Raw genomic sequence first — 25,416 nt, forward strand, 5'->3', positions numbered from 1 at the left:
CCCCACACATTCAGTCTGTACATGTCCCTAGATCTGAAGTGGGTCTCTTGTAGACAGCATATATACAGGTCTTGTTTTTTATCCATTCAGCCAATGTCTTTTGGTTAGAGCATTTAATCCATTTACATTGAAGGTAATTATCTATATGTATGTTCTTATTGCCGTTTCGTTACTTGTTTTGGATTTGTTTTTGTAGGTCTTTTTTCTTCCCTTCCTCCTTTGTTCTCTTCTCTTGTTATTTGATGACTATCTGTAGTGTTGTGTTTGGATGCTTTTTCTTTTCTGTGTTTTTATCTATTGTTTTTATCTATTTTTGATTTGCCATTACCATGAGGTTTTGATATAGCAGTCTATATATATACAAGTTGTTTTAAGTTGCTGGTCTCTTAATTTCAAATGCATTTTCAGTATCCTGCATCTGTACTGTCCTCTTCTCATGATTGCTGGTTTTGGTATCATATTTGTGTGTGGATGGTTTCCTACCTTTGCTGTACGTTTGCCTTTACTGGAGAGCTTTCCCATTCATAATTTTCTTGTTTCTAGTTGTGGGCTTTTCTTTTCCACCTAGAGAAGTTCTTTTAGCATTTGTTATAAAGATGGTTTGGTGATGCTGAATTCTGTTAGCTTTTGCTTGTCTGTAAAGCTTTTGATTTCTCCATTGGATCTGAAGGAGAGCCTTGCTGGGTAGAGTATTCTTGGTTGTAGGTTTTTCCCTTTCATCACTTTAAATGTATCATGCCACTCCCTCTGGCCTGCAGAGTTTCTACTGAAAAATCAGCTGATAACCTTATGGGGATTCCCTTGTATGTTATTTGTTGCTTTTCCATTGCTGCTTTTAGTATTTTCTCTTTGTCTTTAGTTTTTGTCAGTTTGAATAAAATGTGCCTCAGCATGTTACTCCTTGGGTTTATCCTGTATAGGACTCTCTGTGATTCTTAGACTTGGGTGAATGTTTCCTTTCCCATGTTAGGGAAGTTTTCACTACTATTTCTTCAAATATTTTCTCAGGCCCTTTCTCTCTTCTCCTCTGGGATCCTTATAATGCAAATGTTGGTGCTTTTAATGCTGTCCCAGAGGTCCCTTAGACCAGCAGTCCCCAACCTTTTTGGCACCAGGGGCTGGTTTCATGGAAGACAATTTTTCCGTGGATGGTGTGGGGTGTGGGGGGTGGGGGGTTGGTTCAGGTGGTAATGCGAGTGATGGTTCACATGGTAATGTGAGCAATGGGGAGCCACAGATGAAGCTTCACTCACTTGCCTGCCACTCACCTCCTGCTGTGTGGCCTGGTTCCTAACAGGCTGCGGACCAGTACCAGTCCACAGCCTGGGGGTGGGGGACCCCTCCCTTAGACTGTCCTTATTTCTTTTCATTCTTTTTTCTTTGTTCTGTCCTGCAGCAGTGATTTCCACCAATTTGTCTTCCAGCTCACTTATTCGTTCTTCTGCCTCAGTTATTCTGCTATCAATTCCTTCAAGTGTATTTGTCATTTCAGGTATTGTATTGTTCAATTTTTTGTTGTTGTCCTTTAAATCTTCTAGCTCTTTGGTAAGCATTTCTTGTATCTTCTTGGTCTTTGCCTCCATTCTTTTCCCAAAACCTTGGATCATCTTTAGTATCTTTACTCTGAATTCTTTTTCAGGTAGATTGCCTATCTCCTCTTCGCTTAGTTGTTCTTCTGGGGTTTTATCTTGTCCCTTTATCTGGAATGTATTTCTCTATCATCTCATTTTGTCTAACTTTCTGTGTTTGTGGTCTCCATTCCACAGGCTTCAGATTGTGGTTCCTCTTGCTTCTGGTGTCTGCCTCCTGGTGGGTGAGATTGGTCCAGGGAGCTGTGCAGGCTTCCTGGTGGGCAGGACTAGTGCCTGCCCACTGCTGTGTAGAGCTGGGTCTTGTCCCTCTGGTGAGCAGGGCCATGTCAAGGGGTGTGTTTAGAGGTGGCTATGGACTCAGGAAGACTTTAAGCAGCCTGTCTGCTGATGAGTAAGACTGTGTTCCCACCCTGTTGTTTGTTTGGCCTGAGGCGTTCCAGCACTGGAGCCTCAGCCAACTGGAGTTGGGTGGGGCCAGTTCTTGGTGCCACAGTGGCGACCTCCAGGAGAGTTCACACTGATGAATGTTCCCTGGGCCCTCTGCCACCAGTGTCTTTGTCCCTACAGTGAGCCACAGCCAACCCCTCCCTCCCCAGGAGGCTCTCCAAGTCCTGCAGGTAGGTCTGGCCCTCCAAGAGTGGAGTCTCTGTTTCCCCCAGTCCTGTGGAGCTCCTGCACTCAAGCCCTGCTGGCTTTCAAGCCAAATGCTCTAAGTGCTCCTTCTCCCATTGGCAGACCCCCAGGCTGGGGATCCTGATATGGGGCCCAGATCTCTGGGTCCTGTGGGAGAAACTCTGTGATATAATTATTTTCCAGTTTGTGGGTCACCCACCCTGCAGGTATGGGATTTTATTTTATCATGAACGTGCCTCCTCCTACCATCTCGTTGTGGCTTCTTCTTTGTCTTTGGATGTAGAATATGGTTTTTGGTAGGTTCCAGTCTTTTATCTCAATGGTTGTTCAGCAGTTTGTTGTGATTTTGGTGTTTTCGTGAAAGGAAGTGAACTCAAGTCCTTCTACTCTGCCATCTTGTCCTTGTCTCCTGGCACTTATATTCTTGCAGCACCCAGCTCTACCCCATTTGCTAAAGCTGCTTATCCTGGGAAAGCTCACATGGGGCCCTGGAGCAAACACACAGACCAAGACCTTTCTTAAAGGATGATGTGGGCAGCTTATCTCTGCTTCCACTACTGCTGCTCTATCTAACTTATTCACTCATTCAAATTTATTCACTCATTCATTCAACATATATTTATTTTCTTCTATATTCCAGGCAATGTATTAGACATAGGGGATTCAGTATCAGACAGGACATCATCCTGGCTTTACAAAGCATACAAACTGATAAACTTAAAGTCATGTCTTCCTAAATGGTGAAGGATGAGACACAGTGAGCTAAAGTAATTTAATCCAAGTCACACCATCAAAGGAATATATCCTTAGCTTATGGATTTTGTTTGAAAATAGGAGTGAAATGGTCCATAGATTAGCTATTTGGAAACCGTGATGTATTTACAAATTAACAGAAAGGTTTATTCATTCTCGTCAAGTCATAAAACTACCCCCAAATGAAAAGGTCTGAAGAAACATTGTGGGTGATAAATAAATAAATGGACAATATCCTCCTTTTGACAGTACACTTTCTTTTTCACGTACAGGACAGTTCTTTAAGTTTTCTTTTTTTCATCCTGCTCTGTAAATATTATTGGTCTTGGCCTTTTCCTTTTCTCAATGTACATCCTTTCTTTGGTGACTCATTTACTCTCTTTACTATTTGCTGAGATTCTCAAATATCTTTTTGCTCTAGACCTGCTTACACAATTGTATAGTGTCTCATATTGTCTGATATTTATCATTTCTAAAAAGGAATTCCTCTTTCTTACCCAGATATGTTATACACGGAAGTTTCTTTCCACTTTTCTACATCTTCCTCTTATCTGTCTAGACTGACAGCCATCTGTATCATTCTCTTCTTGGACAGAAGCATGGGAACTTGAGGTAGAGAAATAAATGCTAGTTATGAACACACATTTTCCCATGTTGTGCTTGAAGTGATTTTCTCATGTCTGGCTGACCTTCTGTTTCTCCTACCCTCCAAGATTGTACTAGATTGAACCATGAAAAATTACCATTCTTAAGGTTAAAAAAACAGTCAAATATCAGCAGTTACATATAGTATAACTAATTACTACCTTTGTTGTGGTAAGATGACTTATAAAATTCTCTTATTTTTAAACAAAGAGTAAACACAATAGTACTAATGCAAACATCGAAGTTAATATGTTTCTAAGATAAAACAGAACTAAATCCTAGGGAATTAGCTTTATATATTATATTTTCAAGTGAATTTGAGGAGGTTGGGGGTCTGAAATTCTTTATCCTATAAATACAGTTGTTTCTACATTGAAAAGAAAATTTGAAACAATATAGAGTAGTTTTAAACTACAGTTGAAGGCACAGTGATTTTTTAAAGATAATTGTCAAGTCTAAGAACTTCATGTAAAGTTTTTTAAACATTTTAGCTTCAACTAGGAAATATCCTAACTTTATATCAGTCTTCAGTGAATAAGTAGGATGTGGTTACTTTAAAAAATAGAACCTGAGTATTTTAGAGTTTTTACTGACTTTTGGGAAAAAATAGTATTTCTTTTCAATTGTAAGAAGTGATTTATTATACATAAGGCTTTTTGAGTTTCCACTTTAGCTAACAAAATCTTTAAATAGACTATTATATATTCCATTTTGCAAAAAGTGAATGTTTTCATTTATCGTAGAGTTACCTAGCTCTTGACACATAGCATGGCATGTTCTAGCTAAAAGCTTTTTTTTTTAATGTGTGTTAGACATGGAATCAGTGTTTTGAAACTTCTTTTAATGAAAATTCTTGATCAAAAAGTATAAATTGCTGATAATTCTTATAAGCTGAGGCTATGGCTTCAATGACTGCTTTGTATTTCCCTTAAATACTCAACAGAAATGGTTTGGGTTTTGTAGGCCATAAAGTCTCTGTCCCAACTACTCAGCTCTGCCTTCATAGGGTGAGAGCAGCCATAGGCAATAGGTAAACAAAAGGTCATGGCTGTGTTCCAGCAAATCTTTATTTCCAAAAAACACGCAGCCAGCCCCTGGGGTCATGGTTTGCTGACTCCTACTTTGATATTCTATAGTGATTTATCCCACAGAAATTTTTGTTATCTGCTTTATATTTTAGTTATTAATTGACTAGTATAGTACCTTATACATGATAAATAATTAAGAACTAATGAAATAAGAATGAAATTTTATGCATTTCATCTTTGGGAAAACGTACATCCTTCTAATACTACTTAGAATATTTCTGCAGAAGTGTCTAACTTGACAACAGAGGTTAAAAAACTGAAGAAAAGTATTGGGAGGAATCAGTCTTAATAAAACATCAAATCAAGCCAAGAATAAACTTGAGTCATTGTGATGGTTTTAAAATATGTCTGCAAATTCTTTGATGTTCCCTCTTCCGAAAGATAGTCTTATTTCACTCTCAGTGTGGAGTGGACTTCATGACTCGCTTCTAATGAATAGGCTATGGCAGAAATAGCTGTGTGTGACTAGGTCATAATAGACATTGCGGCTTCTTCCTTGCTCACTCTCTCTCTTGGATTATTCACCTGGGGTGGGGGGGGCGGGAACCTACTGCCATGAAGTCAGGCCATACGGAGGCCTACATAGCGAGAAACTGAGGCCTCCAGCTAACAGCCTTCTTGGAAATGGATTCCCTAGTCTCAGTCAAGACTTCAGATGACTGCAGCTTATGTCATATCTTGACTACAACCTCATGAAAAACTCTGAGCCAGAACTCAGAAAAATTCTGAGATAAGCACTAGTGAATTCTTGACTGACAGAAACTGTGAGATAAGTATTTATTGTTTTAAGCCACTGACTTTGGGGTAATCTGTTCTGCAGTAATAGATAACTAATACAATAATATAAAAGATTTCAACATTTGTTTTGAAATGAATAAGAATGAATTGAAAGGAACAGAAATGAAGGCCATCCATATTTTTCTTCTGATGATCCATAGATTTAAAATATGAATAAATTATGCCCATTTCCATATACCCATAATTTGCATTTGAGCACTTAAAAATTGAACAAATAACTTTCTGCCCTTGACTCTCGTTGGCATATGTGGCACTTAAGGTTTCATGGGTAAAAATTAGAACAAGTCATAGCGCCATAATCTGTCCTTTTAAACAGTGTTTCTTCAATAAGAGAAGGTTATAGGGCACCTTTGCCTAATACATGTCTCTCTGCTGTGAGTTCTGTAACTCACAAAGCATTCCCAGTGCAAGGAATCTGCCTAGAGACAACTGGCTAGGACATAGACCTTGGGAGCATGTAAAACCTGCCAATATCTTCTCTCTGATACAGATGCGTTGAATTAGTCTGTTTTCTTTTAAAAACAAAACAAAACTCATTTTATGAAACAGAGCAAAAAAAATTAAGTTTTGAATATAATTTCCTTCTATTTAGAAGAGTATTTTTCTATTGTAGATGAGTTTCTTTTATTTGGCAGATAGAACAAAAATTAGATTCTAAATAAAATAATTTTCAAACTATGTCCTCAAGCAATTATTGTGCCTCCTCCTTTTTGCCGTCAAACTTCGTAAAAGAATAAACTACACAGTTGTTTTCCACTTTCTCCTCACTTGTATTCTCTTTGGCAAAATTACATCCAAACACACAAAAGGTACTGAAATTGTTCTTAAAGGTCACCACCAGCCTTCTAATTGCCAAATCCTATGACTTTGTCTCAACAGTCATCCTTCTCAACCCTTCCACATAACACTGATGTCTTGCTATCTGAAACTTTTCCCTTCTTAAACTTTCCTTGCACATTCCTGATTCTCCTCTCTTCCTTTTGTTTTTCCTTCTATCTCTTGCTTCCAAAGAATTTTCATTAAAATTCTCTCCTGTTTTTCTTCTGTTATTACTGTATGTACTGCATCATTCTTATGATTTCAGGAATTGATTTTTCTATGGACTCACAAATTAATATTTCAGGATAGACTCTCTGATTGTCCCATGAGCCATAATTGTCAATTAAGAGCCATAATTGTCCCATGGCTTAATTCATCATCTCTCCTTTGACACTGGCTTCTCCCCTGAGCTACTGTTTCTTTGAGTCATGATACCATTGTCATAAGAGTCATTACACTTAAACTAGACTATTACAATAGCTTCTAACTGTTTACACCATTTTGTATCTTTTTCCCATTTCCACACATTGAACACAGTGTTGTTAAATTACTGTCCATTCAGTACAGATACGATTACATTCCTCCTTTACTCAAACCGACAATGATTCTTCAACAAACACAAATTTTTCTTCAAACACCACAAATACAAATACACTTGGCAGTCAAAGCCCTCAATAGTATATCACCATATCTATCCCAGTCTCTTTCCTACACATATCCTGTTTGCCAGACAATCTGGATTTGCTTTATGTTTGACATATGTTTCATCATTTGCTACCTCCCATTTTCTGTTCAGATCATTCCCTCTACGTTGAATACACTTTCACCATTTATCTTGTCAACAGTTGGCCGTACCTCAAATATTGTGTTCTCTGTAAAGCTTTTCCTTATGTTCTCAACCAGACATAATCTCTGCTGCCTTTGCATTATATAGGATTTTATTTTTCTTCTCTTAACTTACAGAAAATATGCTTTTCCTCATCCAACTTACTAGATTATGAACGCCTTATTATATTTCACTCATCTTTGTAACCTCTACCACTCTTAGCACAGAGCTTGTTACATGAACACATAAATATGTGTTTAATTTTATTTTCTTCAGATCATTTTGCACTTATTGAATAAGTTGATTTGCAATCGAAACCAGAGGTTGGTTCAGTGCACTTTATACCATCTTCATTTATAAAAAGATTTCTGTGAGACTAACTTTTGAATAAGCCAATTGAGATAGATTACAAAGTTTTTCAATTAAACATAGTTTAATTTAATGTATTTTTAGGAGAATATTAACAGCTATAACAAATAAACCTAAAAATTTTTGTAGGCTTAACTGGATAAGAAGTTGTTTTTGCTCATGTTACTAGTCCAGTGTGGGTATTACCAGGTAGCTCTCTCTGACAAAGTGACTGAGATGCCCGGCTTCCTTTTTTCTTATGGCTCCACCATCTCCTAGGGCCTTTAGTACATAGGTTAGAAGAAAGTGAAGGAAAATCACCTGTTTTTCAGGCAAACAAGTACCAGATTTCATCAATTCTAAAATACAAGTTGCATCAGTCACATTAGGCTAAGTTTTGCTGCAGAAAGAAATACCCTCAAAATATCAGTGGCTTATGACAACAAGTTTGCTTGTTACTTGCACTCTGTCCGCTGTTGGTTGGCTGTGGCTCTATCCATCTCTTCTGCATTCTGACACCTAGGCTTCAGGAGCAGCTCCTATCTGGGACATGGCTGACCTCAGGGTAGAAGGAAAAAAAGAAACTGGCTTAAAAAAAAAAAGTGGCACATATCACTACCACACACACTCACTTTTATTTGGTCAAAGTAAGTTACATAGAGAAGCCAGATGTCAACAAGATGGAGGATTATATTTTTGCCATTGACACCGCAAGCCACATGGCCAAGGCTGACATCAGAAATGCAGGGATGTGTACTCTTTCAACAGAAAGGAGCAGTGAATATTTTTAACAATAATACAGTTTTTTTCACATTTTAGTATTTGTAAAATTAGGATGTTTCTTACAATCAGTGGTGAATTAAATTACTTGGAAGACTCTTTTTCTCTTTAGAGATAAAAAAGTAATAGTGCATCTTACAATCAATAACATCCTAGGTTTAAGGAAATTTGAGAGGCCTCAACTCTAAATGTGTTCAGCTGATTCACCTGTTGATTTCCAGGTGTGTGGATAGTTTTCAGATTAAACAGTAATATAGATTTAAAGAGTAAGTAGATATAAAGCCTGTGTAGTTCAGATTCTTTACTACTGGTCTAAACCTGTTTAGAGTGCTTATTTTCAGTTCTGTAGTAGGAATAGCTATAAAAACATTAGAAAAAAATGAGTGAGAGAATTTTCAAAGAGGAGAAAACAGAGAAATAATTAGTGTACTAGAGTAGAGAGCTTAGAAATATGCCATGGATAAAATGTTATAAAAATGGCACCACAGATTTTTTTGGATTTGACACCGAAAGCAAAGACAGTAAAAGCAAAAATAAACAAGTGGAACTACATCAAACTCGAAAGCTTCTGCAGAGCAAAGGAAATCATTAACAAAATGAAGAGGCAACCTGGTGAATGGAAGAAAATGTTTGCAAATCATATATCTGATAAGGAGCTAATATCCAAAATATATAAAGAACTCATACAGGGCTTCCCTGGTGGCGCAGTGGTTGAGAATCTGCCTGCTAATGCAGGGGACACGGTTTCGAGCCCTGGTCTGGGAGGATCCCACATGCCGCAGAGCAACTAGCCCAGTGAGCCACAACTACTGAGCCTGCGCGTCTGGAGCCTGTGCTCCACAACAAGAGAGGCCGCGATAGTGAGAGGCCCGTCCACCGCGATGAAGAGTAGCCCCCGCTTGCCACAACTAGAGAAAGCCCATGCACAGAAACGAAGACCCAATGCAGCCAAAATAAATTAATTAATTAATAAACTCCTACCCCCAACATCTTCTTTAAAAAAAAACAAAAAAAAAATGACCAAAAAAACCTCATTAGAATACAGCAATAATTGACAGAATCTATAGAAAACACACTGGGCTACTTGAAGGGGTAGTATAGCATTATAAAAAAGAAAAAAAAAAGAACTCATACAACTCAATAGCAAAAAACAAGCAATTTGATTTAAAAATGAGCAGAGGGTCTGAATAGGTATTTCTCCAAATGAGATGGCCGGCAGGCAAAGGAAAAGGTGCTTAACATCACTAATCATCAGGGAAATGCAAATCAAAACCACAATGAGACATCACCTCACACTTGTTACAATGGCTGTTACAAAAGATAAGAAATAACAAATGTTGGCGAGAATGTGGAGAAAAGGGAACCCTCGTGCACAGTTGGTGAGAATGTAAACTGGTGCAGCCACTGTGGAAAACAATATGGAGGTTCCTCAAAAAATTAAAAATAGAACTACCATATGATTCCACTTCTAGGTATTTATCTGAAGAAAACAAAAGCATGAATTTGAAAATATATATGCACCCCCATGTTCACTGAAGCATTGTTTACAATAACCAAGATATGGAAACAACCTTTTTAAGTTTCCATCGATGGATGAATGGGTAAAGAAGATGTGGTTTATGTGTACAATGGAACACTACTCAACCATAAAAAGGGTACATCTTGCCATTTGTGGCAACATGGATGAGCCTTGAGGACATTATGCTAAGTGAAATAAGTCAAAGACAAATACCATATCATCTCACATATATGTGGAATCTAAAAAAAATATTTTTTAAACCAAGCTCATAGATACAGAGAATAGATTGATGGTTGCCAGAGGCAGGGGCTGAGGGGTGGGCAAAGTAGGTGAAGGGGGTCAAAAGGTACAAATTTCCAGTTATAAAATAAGTAAGCCACGGGGATGTAATGTACAGCATAGAAGCTATAGTTAATAATACTGTATTGCCTATCTGAAAGTCGCCAAGAGAGTCAATCTTAAATGTTCTCATCACAAGAAAAAAATTCTGTAACTGTGTATGGTTATGAGGGATATTAACTAGACTTATTGTGGTGATCATTTCACAATATATACAAATATTGAATCATTATGCTGTACACCTAAAGCTAATATATTGTTGTATGTCATTTATAGCTCGATAATTTTTTTTAAAAGATTGACACCACAAATTAATGGGAAAAGTAAATTTTAGTATGTATAGTATTTGGAAAACTGGGTCACTATGTGGAAAAAATTTAGTTGGATCTCTATCTCACCCCTGGTGAAAAAGATGGACTCCAAATGGATTAAAGACCTACCTTAAAAAGTTAACACTAGGGCTTCCCTGGTGACTCAGTGGTTGAGAGTCCGCCTGCCGATGCAGGGGACACGGGTTCGTGCCCCGGTCCGGGAAGATCCCACATGCCGCCGAGTGGCTGGGCCCATGAGCCATGGCCGCTGAGCCTGCGTGTCCGGAGCCTGTGCTCTGCAACGGAAGAGGCCACAACAGTGAGAGGCCCACGTACCACAAAAAAAAAAAAAAGTTAACACTAATAGAAAAGAATGCCCATTACCTAATGACATAAAGGTAGAGGAAGGCTTCTTAAACAAGATCCAGAAAATACAAATCATAAGGCAAAAAATGGTTGGATGTGGCTACATCAAAATTAAGGATTTCTATCAATGAAGGATGTCAAAATAATCTCACAGGTGATGAATCACAAGAAGGAATTTATAACATCTAAAACCAGCAAGGAGTTTATACCTTGAATGAATAAGAATTCCTGAAAATTATCACAAAAAAATATAGGCAACCTCAGGAGCAAAATTTGGACAAAAGATATGGATAGAAATTGCACAAAAATTGCATTCTTTTTGTAGTAGGTCTTTGAAATCTAGTGTGCCTTTTACATTTAAGTACATGTCAATTTGAACTAGCCACATTTCAAGTGTTCAATAGCCACTTACACTCATCTACCTTAGAAAGCTTCTTAACTCATCTGCCTCATCTGTTAAAGGGGAATCATGATAATACTACCAAATATAGTCGGTAGGAAGTATTTAACGTATGTTAATGTATACATAGTCACCAGATAGATAGATAGATAGATAGATAGATATGGATGAGGATATAGATATTGGGTTGGCCAAAAAGTTCATTTGGGTTTTTCTGTAAGATCTTACGTAAGAGCAGGAAAAACACGAACAAACTTTTTGGCCAACCCAATTTTTGTGGATAAAATCATGCCCCATACATTAACTTCAGGTAGCTTCAACACAGCAAACCATTTTTCATGATTCAGGTACCTTCTATATGCTAATATGTAATATTATATAATCTAAATAGTGTCTTTGCTTGGTAGCTATTGCAAAAGAAAATGTTTCATACATTTTAAATAAAAGAAAATAACTTCATAATTGAAGACAGTCAGGGAGAAGGATTATACGCTTGTTGTAAAGCTTGTTCTGCATTACCATTTTTGCTTTCTACACTGCTTGAAGTAGAATCCATAGAGACAAAGGTAGAGGCACCCTGAGCATTGTTCACTCTGAAACAGTGGTACTGATTGCCTTCTTTCACTTCTTCTGCGAAATTCATTCTTTACTTCAAGCTATTTTCTCCACCTAGAACTCTCTTCCTCCTTTCTGCGCTTGGCTGGCTGGCCTCTTTTTATTCTTCAGCTTTCAGTTTAAATGTCAGGTCTCAGGTTTACCCTGACCATCTTTCCTAAAATAGGTCTTGTCTTTTATTCTCCACCTCAGCATCACAGTTTCCTTTGTGAACCTGTATCATAATTTATAAATGTTCACTTTCTAATTTAGTTGTTCTTGTTTCTGTTACAAGACTTTTTACCTCCTCGGGGCAGGGCCTAGATCTCCTTTTGCTTCCTAATGAAATCTCAGCAAGCAGCATAGTGCATGGCACAAAGTAGGCACCAAATACTTTTGAATGAATTAACGAGTGGGTATGTGCTATTCCCTCATGTGTTGAGGAGCTTTCAAAGAAGGAAGCCACAGAAATGATTTCTTAAGCTAGTGTATCCACATCAAGAATCTACAAAAACAGCAGGAGTTTTTATGACATCCACTGGACTGTAGGTTCTACAAGGATAGGGACTATGTTTGAATTTGAAACTCAGTGCCTCCCAGCAGCCAGCCTGTCACATATTAGACATTCATATATATTTGTTGATTAACTGAATAATTAATTCTGATGTGAAGTCTTAGGCCGGATGCCTATACCAGGAGGAATTTTACTCTAAGATAAAATTTAGGATGAGTTAGAAAGAAACATCATGTTTATAGGTGATTTAAAACCAGGATGCTATAATAGTAATACAATATATGTGTATTTTCTGTTATATTTTTTCCTAAAAGGGACCTGTCGGTTCACCTGGAGAAGTTGGAATGACTGGAAGCACTGGTGAAAAGGTAATTTCTTTCATTGTTTTGTTCAATAGTAAGGATTCTAAGCTAAACTCAAAGGAGAGACAGTCATGATATTTTATGAATTAGAAATTAGAAATTACTTATAACTTAAAATGCATTACCTGTACTGAATCTCTTAAATATATTGAAATATAGCTGATAGCATGCATGTTTCTAATTTTTAAAAGGCAGAGTACTTTTTTGGCTATAATGATGTGCTCGGAAGAGAAAAGATGAAATTGATAGTCTAGGTTTATGACTAGAAAATATTTAAATCTACTTATGAGAACAAGCTCCTAAAGGAAACAGTTTTGAAAGTGAAGAATAAGTTATCACTTTCCCTGATCCAAGTTTCAGTCACAAACTCTTTATATCCTCTTGGAATTCAGTATGAAGTTTTTCAAAGATCTTTTTGGCTATTGTGATGGAAATTGTAATTTGCTTAAGAATTTCCTAGAAATCATTATCTTGGGAGTGATTTTCCATATTGAATTTCAAATTTAGGAAAGCCTTTTTTTAAAAAAAAATAAGTAATTCTTTATTTGAAACCAGCAAGGACATTTTCTTGTATTTTTTTTAATAGAATCTTATAATGAACTAGAAGGTAATAAACCAAAAACTTCAAGTCTTTGACTGAAACCTGACTTGCTGACTATAAAGCAGAAGCATGATAGTCTAATATGCAAGGCTACTGTTTGTGAATAATTAAGTAGAGCCAGGATTAGAAGTAAATTAGATAATATTCCAGTTATTTCCATCTGAAATTTTTAATTTAAGTCAAACTCAACATATTGGCTTGGCCAAAAGGTTCCTTCAGTTTTTAAGTAAAAAATAAAAGATACATTTTTCATTTTCACCAAGAACTTTATTGAACAACTTATTCACTGTTTTGTTCCACTACCTTCTCCCATTTTTCTGGCAACTTCATAATTCCATCTTCCCAAAACTTTTTATCATTTTTGAGCAAAGAACTGTTCCAGGTGCCTTTTACAGTCTTCCAGGGAAGGTGCAATGTCTGGTGAATACGGCGGATGAATCAGAACTTCCCAGCCAAGTTGTAACAATTTTTATTTCTTGTCATCAGAGAAACGTGTGGTCTTGCGTTATCCTGATGGAAGATAATGAGTTTTCTGTTGACTAATTTCGGACGCTTTTTATCCAGTGCTGCTTTCAGTTGGTCTAACTGGGAGCAGTACTTGTTGGAATTAATCGTTTGGTTTTCTGGAAGGAGCTCATAATAGAGGACTCCCTTCCAATCTCACCATATGTACAGCATCAACTTCTTTGGTTGAGACCGGCCTTTGGTGTGGTTGGTGGTGGTTCATTTCACTTGCCCCACCATCTCTTCCATTCCACATTATTGTACAGTTTCCACTTTTCATCGCCCATCACAATTTGTTTTAAAAACAGAACATTTTTATTATGTTTTACTAGAGAATCACATGCAGAAATATGGTCAAGAAGGTTTTTTTTGCTTAAATTATGTGAAACCCAAACGTCAAAGCAATTAGTATAACCAAGCTGGTGGAAATGATTTTCAACACTTGATTTGGATATTGTGCTATAACGTTGATTGTTCTCAGTTAATGTCTTGATTTGATTGCTATCGACTTCAACTGGTCTACCCAACTGTGGAGCATTGTCCAGCAAGAAACCTCTAGCACAAAACTTCGCAAACCACTTTTGAGACGTTTGATCAGTCACAGCACCTTCTCCATACACTGCACAAATCGTGTTTTTGCGTTTCAGTTGCATTTTTACTTTTCTTGAAAGAATAAAGCATAATATGCAGAAAAATGTTGCTTTTTTCTTCCATCTTCAGTATTAAGATGGCTACACAAAAATTCACCAATTTTGATAATATTTTTAAATGCACGCTGATATGACAGCTGTCATAATACAATCTAACAAAATTGTTTCGAATGAAGTTAAAGACAACTAAGTGCTACTAGAGCCATCTTACGGAAAAAAACAAACGTACCTTTTGGCCAACCCAGTATTTAAAATTCATCATTTTTTCCCACATCCAAACTGGTCTCTTCCCAATTATCTCATTTCTATCAGTATGCCTTATACCTAACTCTATTCTTCCAGTCTTCCAGAATAGATAGAGTGCACCCATCTTTGCATTTCCCTTTTCCTCCATCCTCTATGCCTAATCTTTTAGCAGGTCTTAGAGTTTTTTCTTTACAATTTGTCCTTTCTAATAGTCAATCCAAAGCTACCGCCTCAGATGTACTCTTATTAGTTTATCTTAAATTTACCCTCTATCATATTTACGCTACCCTTTCCCTATCTTTTAATCCAGCCTACATACTATAAGCAGAAGACTAATTCTGATGGGTCATGATAAAGCATTTTGAAGAACCTTCATTAGCCTCCCTATTGTTGAAGTCTGTTAACAGCTCTACTTTGCTGTCAAGATACTATGTGATTTTGGCTTAATCAGTTCATCCAACAAATTTTCTAATATTCTCCAGTATAAACCTTTCTTGCTCCCCATCTCATATTTCATACTTGTCCCTATTCTTATTCTTACTGTTTTCTTGGTTTAGAGTATCCTCTCCCCTTCCCTCTATTTATTCAAAGCCAAACTATACTACTCAATTAAATTCCTATCTCCTCTGTAAAGTCTTTCCAGATTATTCTAATCCTTCCTGATTTCTTCCCTTCCTGGGCTTAGAATAAGTACCACACGATTTAAAATTTCATTGTCCTTTAATTGATTCATCTTTGTTAATGTCATGTTTTCAATTACTTGAGGGTAGAGTCTAAGTCAAGTATCTGTTATATCTCTCCAACTCTCACTTAGTACATTAAAAGTGATTGATATATACTTGTTGATTTTTTTATTAATATAACAAATATAAAATGACATCAGTTCAAAAAATTTAGATGGTTTTGTACTTCTTTCATTCTGGTTTAGTTACTTCTGTATTAGGTTAAATTTTCTACGCTAACATGTTGAAAAGTCTTGGAATTTTAATGTAAATCAGTTTAGACCTTTAATCTGCTGTGGCATATGAGATTATCATGATTATGCTTAATTGTGATGGACAGATTACAGAAATAAAATTTTGTTCAATGGTTATACACTTAATTTTTACAATATGCTTTCATACTTTTACAGTTCTTATATTTTACATGTCTCAAAATTATAAGAATTTCTACTTGCAAAACTAGAATACGATGCATGCTCAATTTTAAATCTTGATTATTCATAATTTCTATTTTCATCATTTTAATAAGACTTTTTAGTATTTTATCCCTTAAAAAGTATCTTAAGAGAATTTTTATTAAAAGTCTAGCAACTTTAGGGTAAAAATGCAAAATTTGTAATTTTAAAAATTACTGAAAATTAGGATAAGTTTCCTGTCTAGGCTTAGCTCATTCATGACTAATTAACATGACTCAACGTTTTTATTTTGTCTTTGTTTTAAAAGGGAGAACGTGGAAATCCAGGGCCATTAGGTCCCCAGGGGGAAAAGGGCGTTATGGTAAGAGCTCAGTGATTTGAAAGATATGTGTCCAAAGAACATAATAAAGTTAAGGCATTCCAAAGGTGGAATTGCCTTGAATGAAGTTTTAAGTAAGTGAAAAATGCTATTTTGTGGTAAATTTCCATTAGAATTTTCTTCTACTCTAAACAGTTTACCATTCAGAATGCTGATTGGCACTGAAAAGCATGCAACTCACATGGCTAGGTCTAATGAGCCTATAGTTTTAAGAGAATTAAACCATCCTAAGTTAGCTTAAGTGGATGAAGAAGAAAATTCAATTAGGATTCTACTTTTTTTTTTTATAGCTTATAGTTTATATGGCATATATCATCATTGCCACTTTTCCATGAGTTTGTGGTCACAATGTAATTACTTGATACGTGTAAGAGCAGAATGCAGAATTCATCTTACATTCTTTTATCTTTAAGATAGTAATAGCTGATAAATTTTATATCTAGATTATAGTTTTTCATTTATTAAAGTTTCTAAATGTGATAGAAATGAGCAATTATTTTCAATTAAAGAATCTTGCTTTCAGAAAATATATTGTGATGGATCTGGTGTACCTAATGCTATCTACAAATTCATTGTACATAAATTTTTGCTCAGTTTTAACTTCTGTATTATGAGTAGAGCACTGTAAGATTATTTTTTTACCTATCTCCAATTGCTGTCAACTAGGAAGTTTAATATACCCATAAGGCTAATTAATTTCACAAATTATTGACTCCTAAGGCATTCTCTGAATCATTTGAATATGGTTAAACCACAAAGGGCGTGTTCCTTCTGAAATTTGACAGGCTAAAATATTTGTACACATTCACATTTCTTTTATTTTTTAACATCTTTATTGGAGTATAATTGCTTTACAATGGTGTGTTAGTTTCTGCTTTATAACAAAGTGAATCAGCTATATGTATACATATATCCCCATATGCCCTCCCTCTTGTGTCTCCCTCCCACATTCCCTATCCCACCCCTCTAGGTGGTCACAAAGCACCGAGCTGATCTCTCTGTGCTATGCGGCTGCTTCCCACTAGCTAGCTATTTTACATTTGGTGGTATATATAAATCTATGCCACTCTCTCACTTCGTCCCAGCTTACCCTTCCAACCCCTTGGTGTCCTCAAGTCCATTCTCTACATCTGCATCTTTATTCCTGTCCTGCCCCTAGGTTCTTCAGAACCTTTTTTTTTTTTTTAAGATTCCATATATATGTGTTAGCATATGGTTTGTGATTTTTTTCTTTTTGACTTACTTCACTCTGTATGACAGACTCTAGGTCCATCCACCTCACTGCAAGTAACTCAATTTCTTTTTATGGCTGAATGATATTCCATTGTATATATGTGCCACATCTTCTTTATCCATTCATCTGTCGATGGACACTTAGGTTGCTTCCATGTCCTGGCTATTGTAAATAGTGCAGCAATGAACATTGTGACACATGACTCTGAATTATGGTTTTCTCAGGGTATATCCCCAGTAAAGCGATTGCTAGGTCGTATGGTAGTTCTATTTGTAGTTTTTTAAGGAACCTCCATACTGTTCTCCATAGTGGCTGTACCAATTTACATCCCCTCCAACAGTGCAAGAGGGTTCCCTTTTCTCCACACCCTCTCCAGCATTTATTGTTTATAGATTTCTTGATGATGGCCATTCTGACCTGTGTGAGGTGATAGCTCATTGTAGTTTTATTTGCATTTCTCTAATGATCAGTGATGTTGAGCATCTTTTCATGTGCTGCTTGGCCATCTGTATGTCTTCTTTGGAGAAATGTCTGTTTAGGTCTTCTGCCCATTTTTGGATTGGGTTGTTTGTTTTTTGGATATTTAGCTGCATGAGCTGCCTGTAAATTTTGGAGATTAATCCTTTGTCAGTTGCTTCATTTGCAAATATTTTCTCCCATTCTGAGGGCTGTCTATTCGTCTTGTTTATGGCTTCCTTTGCTGTGCAAAAGCTTCTAAGTTTCATTAGGTCCCATTTTTTTATTTTTGTTCTTATTTCCATTTCTCTAGGAGGTGGGTCAGAAAGGATCTTGCTGTGATTTACGTCATAGAGTGTTCTGCCTATGTTTTCCTCTAACAGTTTTATAGTGTCTGGCCTTACATTTAGGTCTTTAATCCATTTTGACTTTATTTTTATGTATGGTGTTAGGGAATGTTCTAATTTCATTCTTTTCCATGTAGCTGTCCAGTTTTCCCAGCACCACTAATTGAAGAGGCTGTCTTTTCTCTATTGTATATTCTTGCCTCCTTTATCAAAAATAAGGTGACCATATGTGTGTGGGTTTACCTCTGGGCTTTCTATCCTGTTCCATTGATCTATATTTTCGTTTTTGTGCCAGTACCATACTGTCTTGATTACTGTAGCTTTGTAGTATATGCCAAAGTCCGGGAGCCTGATTCCTCCAGCTCCGTTTTTCTTTCTCCAGATTCCTTTGGCTACTCGGGGTCTTTTGTGTTTCCATACAAATTGTGAAATTTTTTGTTCTGGTTCTGTAAAAAATGCCATTGGTAGTTTGATAGGGATTGCACTGAATCTGTAGATTGCTTTGGGTAGTATAGTCATTTTCACAATGTTGATTCTTCCAATCCAAGAACATGATATATCTCTCCATCTGTTTGTATCATCTTTAATTTCTTTCATCAGTGTCTTATACTTTTCTGCATGCAGGTCTTTTGTCTCCTTAGGTAGGTTTATTCCTAAGTATTTTATTCTTTTTCTTGCAAGGGTAAATGGGAGTGTTTCCTTATTTTCTCTCTCAGATTTTTCATCATTAGTGTATAGGAATGCAAGAGATTTCTGTGCATTAATTTTGTATCCTGCAACTTTACCAAATGCATTGATTAGCTCTAGTAGTTTTCTGGTAGCATCTTTAGGATTCTCTATGTATAGTATCATGTCATCTGCAAACAATGCCAGCTCAACTTCTTCTTTTCTGATTTGGATTCCTTTTATTTCTTTTTCTCCTCTGATTGCTGAGGCTAAGACTTCCAAAACTATGTTGAATAACAGTGGTGAGAGTGGACACCCTTGTCTTGTTCCTGATCTTAGAGGAATTGGTTTCAGTTTTTCACCACTGAGAATGATGCTGGCTGTGGGTTTGTCATATATGGCCTTTATTATGTTGAGGTAAGTTCCCTCTGTGCCTACTCTCTGGAGGGTTTTTATCATAAATGGGTGTTGTATTTTGTTGAAAGTTTTTTCTGCATCTATTGAGATGATCATATGGTTTTTCTCCTTCAATTTGTTAATATGCTTTATCACATTGATTGACTTGCATATATTGAAGAATCCTTGCATTCCTGGGGTAAACCCCACTTGATCATGGTGTATGATCCTTTTCATGTGCTGTTGGATTCTGTTTGCTAGTATTATGTTGAGGATTTTTGCATCCATGTTCATTAGTGATATTGGCCTGTAGTTTTCTTTCTGTGTGACATCCTTGTCTGGTTTTGGTATCGGTGACGGTGGCCTTGTAGAATGAGTTTGGGAGTGTTCCTCCCTCTGCTGTATTTTGGAAGAGTTTAAGAAGGGTAGGTGTTAGCTCTTCTCTAAATGTTTGATAGAATTCTCCTGTGAAGCCGTCTGGTCCTGGGCTTTTGTTTGTTGGAAGATTTTAATCACAGTCTCAATTTCAGTACTTGTGATTAGTCTGTTTATATTTGTATTTCTTCCTGGTTCAGTCTCAGAAGGTTGTGCTTTTCTAAGAATTTATTCACTTCTTCCAAGTTGTCCATTTTATTCGCATATAGTTGCTTGTAGTAATCGCTCATGATCCTTTGTATTTCTGCAATGTCAGTTGTTACTTCTTCTTTTTCATTTCTTATTCTATTGATTTGAGTCTTCTCCCTTTTTTTCTTGATCATTCTGGCTAATGGTTTACCAATTTTGCTTATCTTTTCAAAGAACCAGCTTTTAGTTTTATTGATCTTTGCTGTTGTTTCCTTCATTTCTTTTTCATTTATTTCTGAACTGATCTTTATGATTTCTTTCCTTTTGCTAACTTTGGGGGGTTTTGCTCTTCTTTCTCTAATTGCTTTAGGTGTAAGGTTAGGTTTTTTATTTTAGATGTTTCTTGTTTCTTGAGGTAGGATTGTATTGCTATAAACTTCCTTCTTAGAACTGCTTTTGCTGATTCCTATAGGTTTTGGGTCGTCGTGTTTTCGTTGTCATTTGTTTCTAGGTATTTTTTGACTTCCTCTTTGATTTCTTCAGTGATCTTTTGGTTATTTAATAGCATATTGTTTAGCCTCCATGTGTTTGTTTTTTCACAGATTTTTTCCTGTAGTTGATATCTAGTCTCATAGCATTGTGGTCAGAAAAGATACTTGACAACGATTTCAGTTTTCTTAAATTCACTGAGGCTTGATTTGTGACCCAAGATATGATCTATCCTGGGGAATGTCCCATGAGCACTTGAGAAGAAAGTGAATTTTGTTGTTTTTGGATGGAATGTCCTATAAATATCAATTAAGTCCATCTTGTTTAATGTGTCATTTAAAGCTTGTGTTTCCTTATTTACTTTCATTTTGGATGATCTGTCAATTGGTGAAACTGGGGTGTTAAAGTCCCCAACTATGATTGTGTTAATGTCGATTTCCCCTTTTATGGCTGTTAGCATTTGCCTTTTGTATTGAGGTGCTCCTATGTTGGGTGCATAAATTTTTACAATTGTTATATCTTATTCATGGGTTGATCCCTTGATCATTACATAGTGTCCTTCTTTGTCTCTTGTAATAGTCTTTATTTTAAAGTATATTTTGTCTGATATGAGTATTGCTATTCCAGCTTTCTTTTGATTTCCATTTGTATGGAATATCTTTTTCCATCCCCTCACTTTCAGTCTGTCTGCGTCCCTAGGTCTGAAGTGGGTCTCTTTTAGACAGCATATATACGGTTCTTGTTTTTGTATCCATTCAGCCAGTCTATGTCTTTTGGTTGGAGCATTTAATCCATTACATTTACGGTCATTATTGATATTTCTATTCCTATTAACATTTTCTTTATTGTTTTGGGTTTGTTATTGTAGGTCTTTTCCTTCTCTTGTGTTTCCTGTCTAGAGAAGTTCCTTTAGCATTTCTGGTAGAGCTGGTTTGGTGGTGCTGAATTCTGTTAGCTTTTGCTTGTCTGTAAAGGTTTTAATTTCTCCGTCAAATCTGATTGAGATCCTTGCTGAGTAGAGTAGATCTTGGCTGTAGGTTTTTCCCTTTCATCACTTTAAATATGTCCTGCCACTCCCTTCTGTCTTTCAGAGTTTCTGCTGAAAGATCAGCTGTTAACCTAATGGGGATTCCCTTGTATGTTACTTGTTGCTTTTCCCTTGCTGCTTTAATATTTTTTCTTTGTATTTAATTTTTGATAGTTTGGTTAATATGTGTATTGGCATGTTTATCCTAGGATTAGTCCTGTATGGGACTCTCTGCACTTCCTGGACTTGATTGACTATTTCCTTTCCCATATTAGGGAATTTTTCAACTATAATCTCTTCAAATATTCTCTCAGTCCCTTTCTTTTTCTCTTCTTCTTACACTCCTATATAATTCGAATATTGGTGCATTTAATGTTGTCCCAGAGGTCTCTGAGTCTGTCCTCAGTTCTTTTCATTCTTTTTTCTTTATTCTGCTCTGCAGTAGTTATGTCCACTATTTTACCTTCCAAGTCATTTATCCATTCTTCTTCCTGAGTTATTCTGCTATTGATTCCTTCTAGAGAATTTTTAATTTATTTATTTTGTTGATCATCATTGTTTGTTTGCTCTTTAGTTCTTCTAGGTCCTTGTTTAATGTTTCTTGTATTTTCTCCATTCTATTTCCAAGATTTTGGATCATCTTTACTATCATCACTCTGAATTCTTTTTCAGGTAGATTGCCTGTTTCCTCTTCATTTGTTTGGTCTGTGAGATTTTTACTTTGCTCCTTCATCTGCTGTATGTTTCTGTCTTCTCATTTTGCTTAACTCTCTGTGTTTGTGGTCTCCTTTTCACAGGCTGCAGGTTTGTAGTTCCCATTGTTTTTGGTGTCGTTCCCCAGTGGCTAAGGTTGGTTCAGTGGTTTGTGTAGGCTTCCTGGTGGAGGGGACTGGTGCCTGTGTTCTGGTGAATGAGGCTGGATCTTGTCTTTCTGGTGGGCAGGACCATATCCGGTGGTGTGTTTTGGGGTGTCTGTGACCTTATTATGATTTTAAGCAGTCTCTCTGCTAATGGGTGGGGTTATGTTCCTGCCTTGCTAGTTGTTTGGCATAGGGTGTCCAGCACCATAGCTTGCTGGTCCTTGAGTGAAGCTGGGTCTTAGCGTTGAGATGGAGATCTCTCGGAGAGCTTTTGCCATTCGATATTACATGGAGCCGGGTGGTCTCTGGTCTACCAATGTCCTGAACTCGGCTCTCCCACCTCAGAGGCACAGGCCTGACACCTGGCCAGAGCACGAAGACCCAGTCAGCCACACGGCTGCTGGTCTTCGAGTCCCCTGGAGAGGCCCACATTTCTTAATTATTGAATTCCCTGACATCTGAAAATGATATGGTTTCACAATCTGTATAACATAATATGCATCTATTCATAGCATAACACAACCTGCAGAGATGTGAGATGAATATTCTCTTCTTAGTAGGTTATAATATGTGATTCTGGCTAGCAAATTTCATTTCTAGGCAAAGAGTTTCTAATAAAAGTGTACCCATCTTCTATGTAAACTTTTTTTATTTCTGTTGTCTATCTCTGGAACATTTCCTGTGGCCTCTTACTTCTTGGATAGTAGAGGGAGATCTTATCACATTATCATTTTTAATTACTATTTATAATTTACTTGTTTGTCTTCAATGAAAATAATTAGATGTGATGGAGAATTTATGTCTTTTATATTTTTGCTTAAATTATAGGGATATCCAGGTCCTCCTGGGGCTCCAGGAGCCATGGGTCCACTGGGATTACCTGTAAGTATAGAAAAGACTTCTCTTCCCAGTCAATGCAAAACACTCTAGAATATATCATGGTATCTTGAACCTCCTCACTTCTACTTGCTCTATTATTTACTGCTCACTTCTCATAGTATAGTTCTGCAACCTAAAATAAAAAATATCTAAACTTTCTTTTGAATAACCACATATAAGAAAACAGAGTCAGTAATCAAGTTTAGACCTATTGGACAAACAAATCACAAGCACAATTTCCAACATGTTGTTCTTAGAAATTTCCACATATTCTCAAACTGATAAAATTCATGGAAAATATACCTTTATTCAAAAACTGAGTTTTGGGGCTTCCCTGGTGGCGCAGTGGTTGAGAGTCCGCCTGCGGATGCAGGGGACGCGGGTTCGTGCCCCGGTCCGGGAGGATCCCACATGCCGCGGAGCAGCTGGGCCCGTGAGCCATGGCCGCTGAGCCTGCGCGTCCGGAACCTGTGCTCCGCAACGGGAGAGGCCACAACAGTGAGAGGCCTGAGCACTGCAAAAAAAAAAAAAAAAAACTGAGTTTTGAAAAACTCTATTTGTGGTTATAGAAAGATAATGAAGCCTTGTCTCTACAGAGAAAGTTTGCTTATTAAAATTTGAAAGTTATTGTGAACTTAAATGTAAAGAATATCAGCCTTTGTGATCCCCTAAGCAGAACTATTATCAGAAATGGTTTATGCTGTTTTGTGAAGCTTCTGTTTTGAAGATAAGCCCAATCTTCCAGCATACTGATAGATGTGTCATTGACTTCTAAAATGAGGAAGACTGATCTAGGGAACAGTTGCCAATCTTTTTACTCATGTAAGATAAGAAATAGATTTGAGATCCTGTGAAAGTTCACTGTTTTTATCTACCTGTGTTATATAGATAAATAGATGTTGTCTTCTAAACACTGGAGACCATTGGGTATAAAAATAATTCATTGTACTTGACTTAGTAACAAATAACAACTTAATCTTCTTTTAGGGCTATTTTTTTGTGGCATGTAAATTTGGAAAATTTTGTGGCATTTTTCATGGTAACAGAAAAAAGTCTATTTTTATGTGATGGGATTATCATAAGTATCTAAAGTAATGAGAAAGAAATCTTGCAAAAGTAGCCATTGCTTCTTTGTTGGACCAGGCATATTAAACTGGTCAGACTGGCTAAGTGGGTGTCTCCCTTATGTGTTGTGTCTCCCACCACCATATGTGCTCATCCTAAAAACTATGTGGTCAGTGAATATTAAATACTTCCCATTTTTTTTCAGGGTGTAAACACTTAGAAATTAAATTTCTCCAAATAGTAGACTATGTCAGAAGCAGAATATTGAGGGAGGGTAGTATGGTATTTGTTTAATAATTAAAGCATATTTTTAAAGGAGACTAATCAATTTTATTTTAAGAATTCCCAAGGAGAATTACATATCATAAGAAAGGTTGTAACTACTGTTCTCGTAACATTCCTGTTAATTCTATAACTGATTTTAAAATTTTCAACATGTAGGGTCCTGTGGGAGCAAGAGGACCACCTGGGAGTCCAGGTTCTAAAGGACGAAGAGTAAGTTATCTAATCAAGGAAGTGCATTAACCTTTTTAAAAATGGTGTCATAAATAGTGATGCGTTCAGCAAAAATAGCTCTATATCTTCTAGATCATGCTTAGAGGTTGTTGGGTTTTTTCTTGTTTTCATTATATTAGATGACCTACCTACATTAATTTAAATGTAATTCATAATCATTTGTATTTATAAAACCATACTTTTCCATTTTGTGTTTTAGAAATATCACTTATTGACAAAGAATTCTTCTTTCTTATTCCCAACTTGCAGTTTCATTCATTGGGGGAATTGTGAACACAAAGATGTTTACATTATTCTTCTACTCACAAGAGACTTCTATAGCAAGGGATAGTAACAGCATGACAGAATAAGAGTGATAAGAAGTAGAATAAGAATACACAGGATGACTAAGAGTTTATTCACTGTAAATAAGAGGTAATATGTCATCATTGTCTAATAATTATGCATAAGAATTAAATTAAAACCTTTCACTCTTTAAGTCTTTTAAACATTAAATCCTTTTTTTTTTAAAGTAATAAGAACCACCATTTATTGCGTGCCTGTCACGTGCCAGGCACTTTTACATATACCATCTAACCTAATACTCAAAACCACTCTAGGAAGGAGAGGCATTTATCTCAGATATCACAGTTGAGGAAAACGGGGCTCAGAGAGTTTAAGTATATGAACTGTAGACACGCAGGTCTGTGGCACAACCAGGATTCAAACCTTA

At 36.5% G+C, this 25,416-nt stretch overlaps 1 protein-coding gene across 1 annotated transcript in view; it reads left to right on the plus strand.

Moving 5' to 3' along the window:
- Positions 1-25,416, plus strand: part of COL24A1 (collagen type XXIV alpha 1 chain) — a 394,686-nt gene that overhangs the window by 217,069 nt on the left and 152,201 nt on the right. Inside the window, exons 25-28 of the mRNA XM_060139635.1 lie at positions 12,640-12,693; positions 16,134-16,187; positions 23,073-23,126; positions 24,630-24,683. Of these exons, the coding sequence (XP_059995618.1) occupies positions 12,640-12,693; positions 16,134-16,187; positions 23,073-23,126; positions 24,630-24,683 (216 nt within the window). The remainder of the gene's footprint in view (positions 1-12,639; positions 12,694-16,133; positions 16,188-23,072; positions 23,127-24,629; positions 24,684-25,416) is intronic.

Source organism: Lagenorhynchus albirostris, chromosome 2, assembly GCF_949774975.1.
Source record: "Lagenorhynchus albirostris chromosome 2, mLagAlb1.1, whole genome shotgun sequence".
NCBI lineage: Eukaryota > Metazoa > Chordata > Mammalia > Artiodactyla > Delphinidae > Lagenorhynchus > Lagenorhynchus albirostris.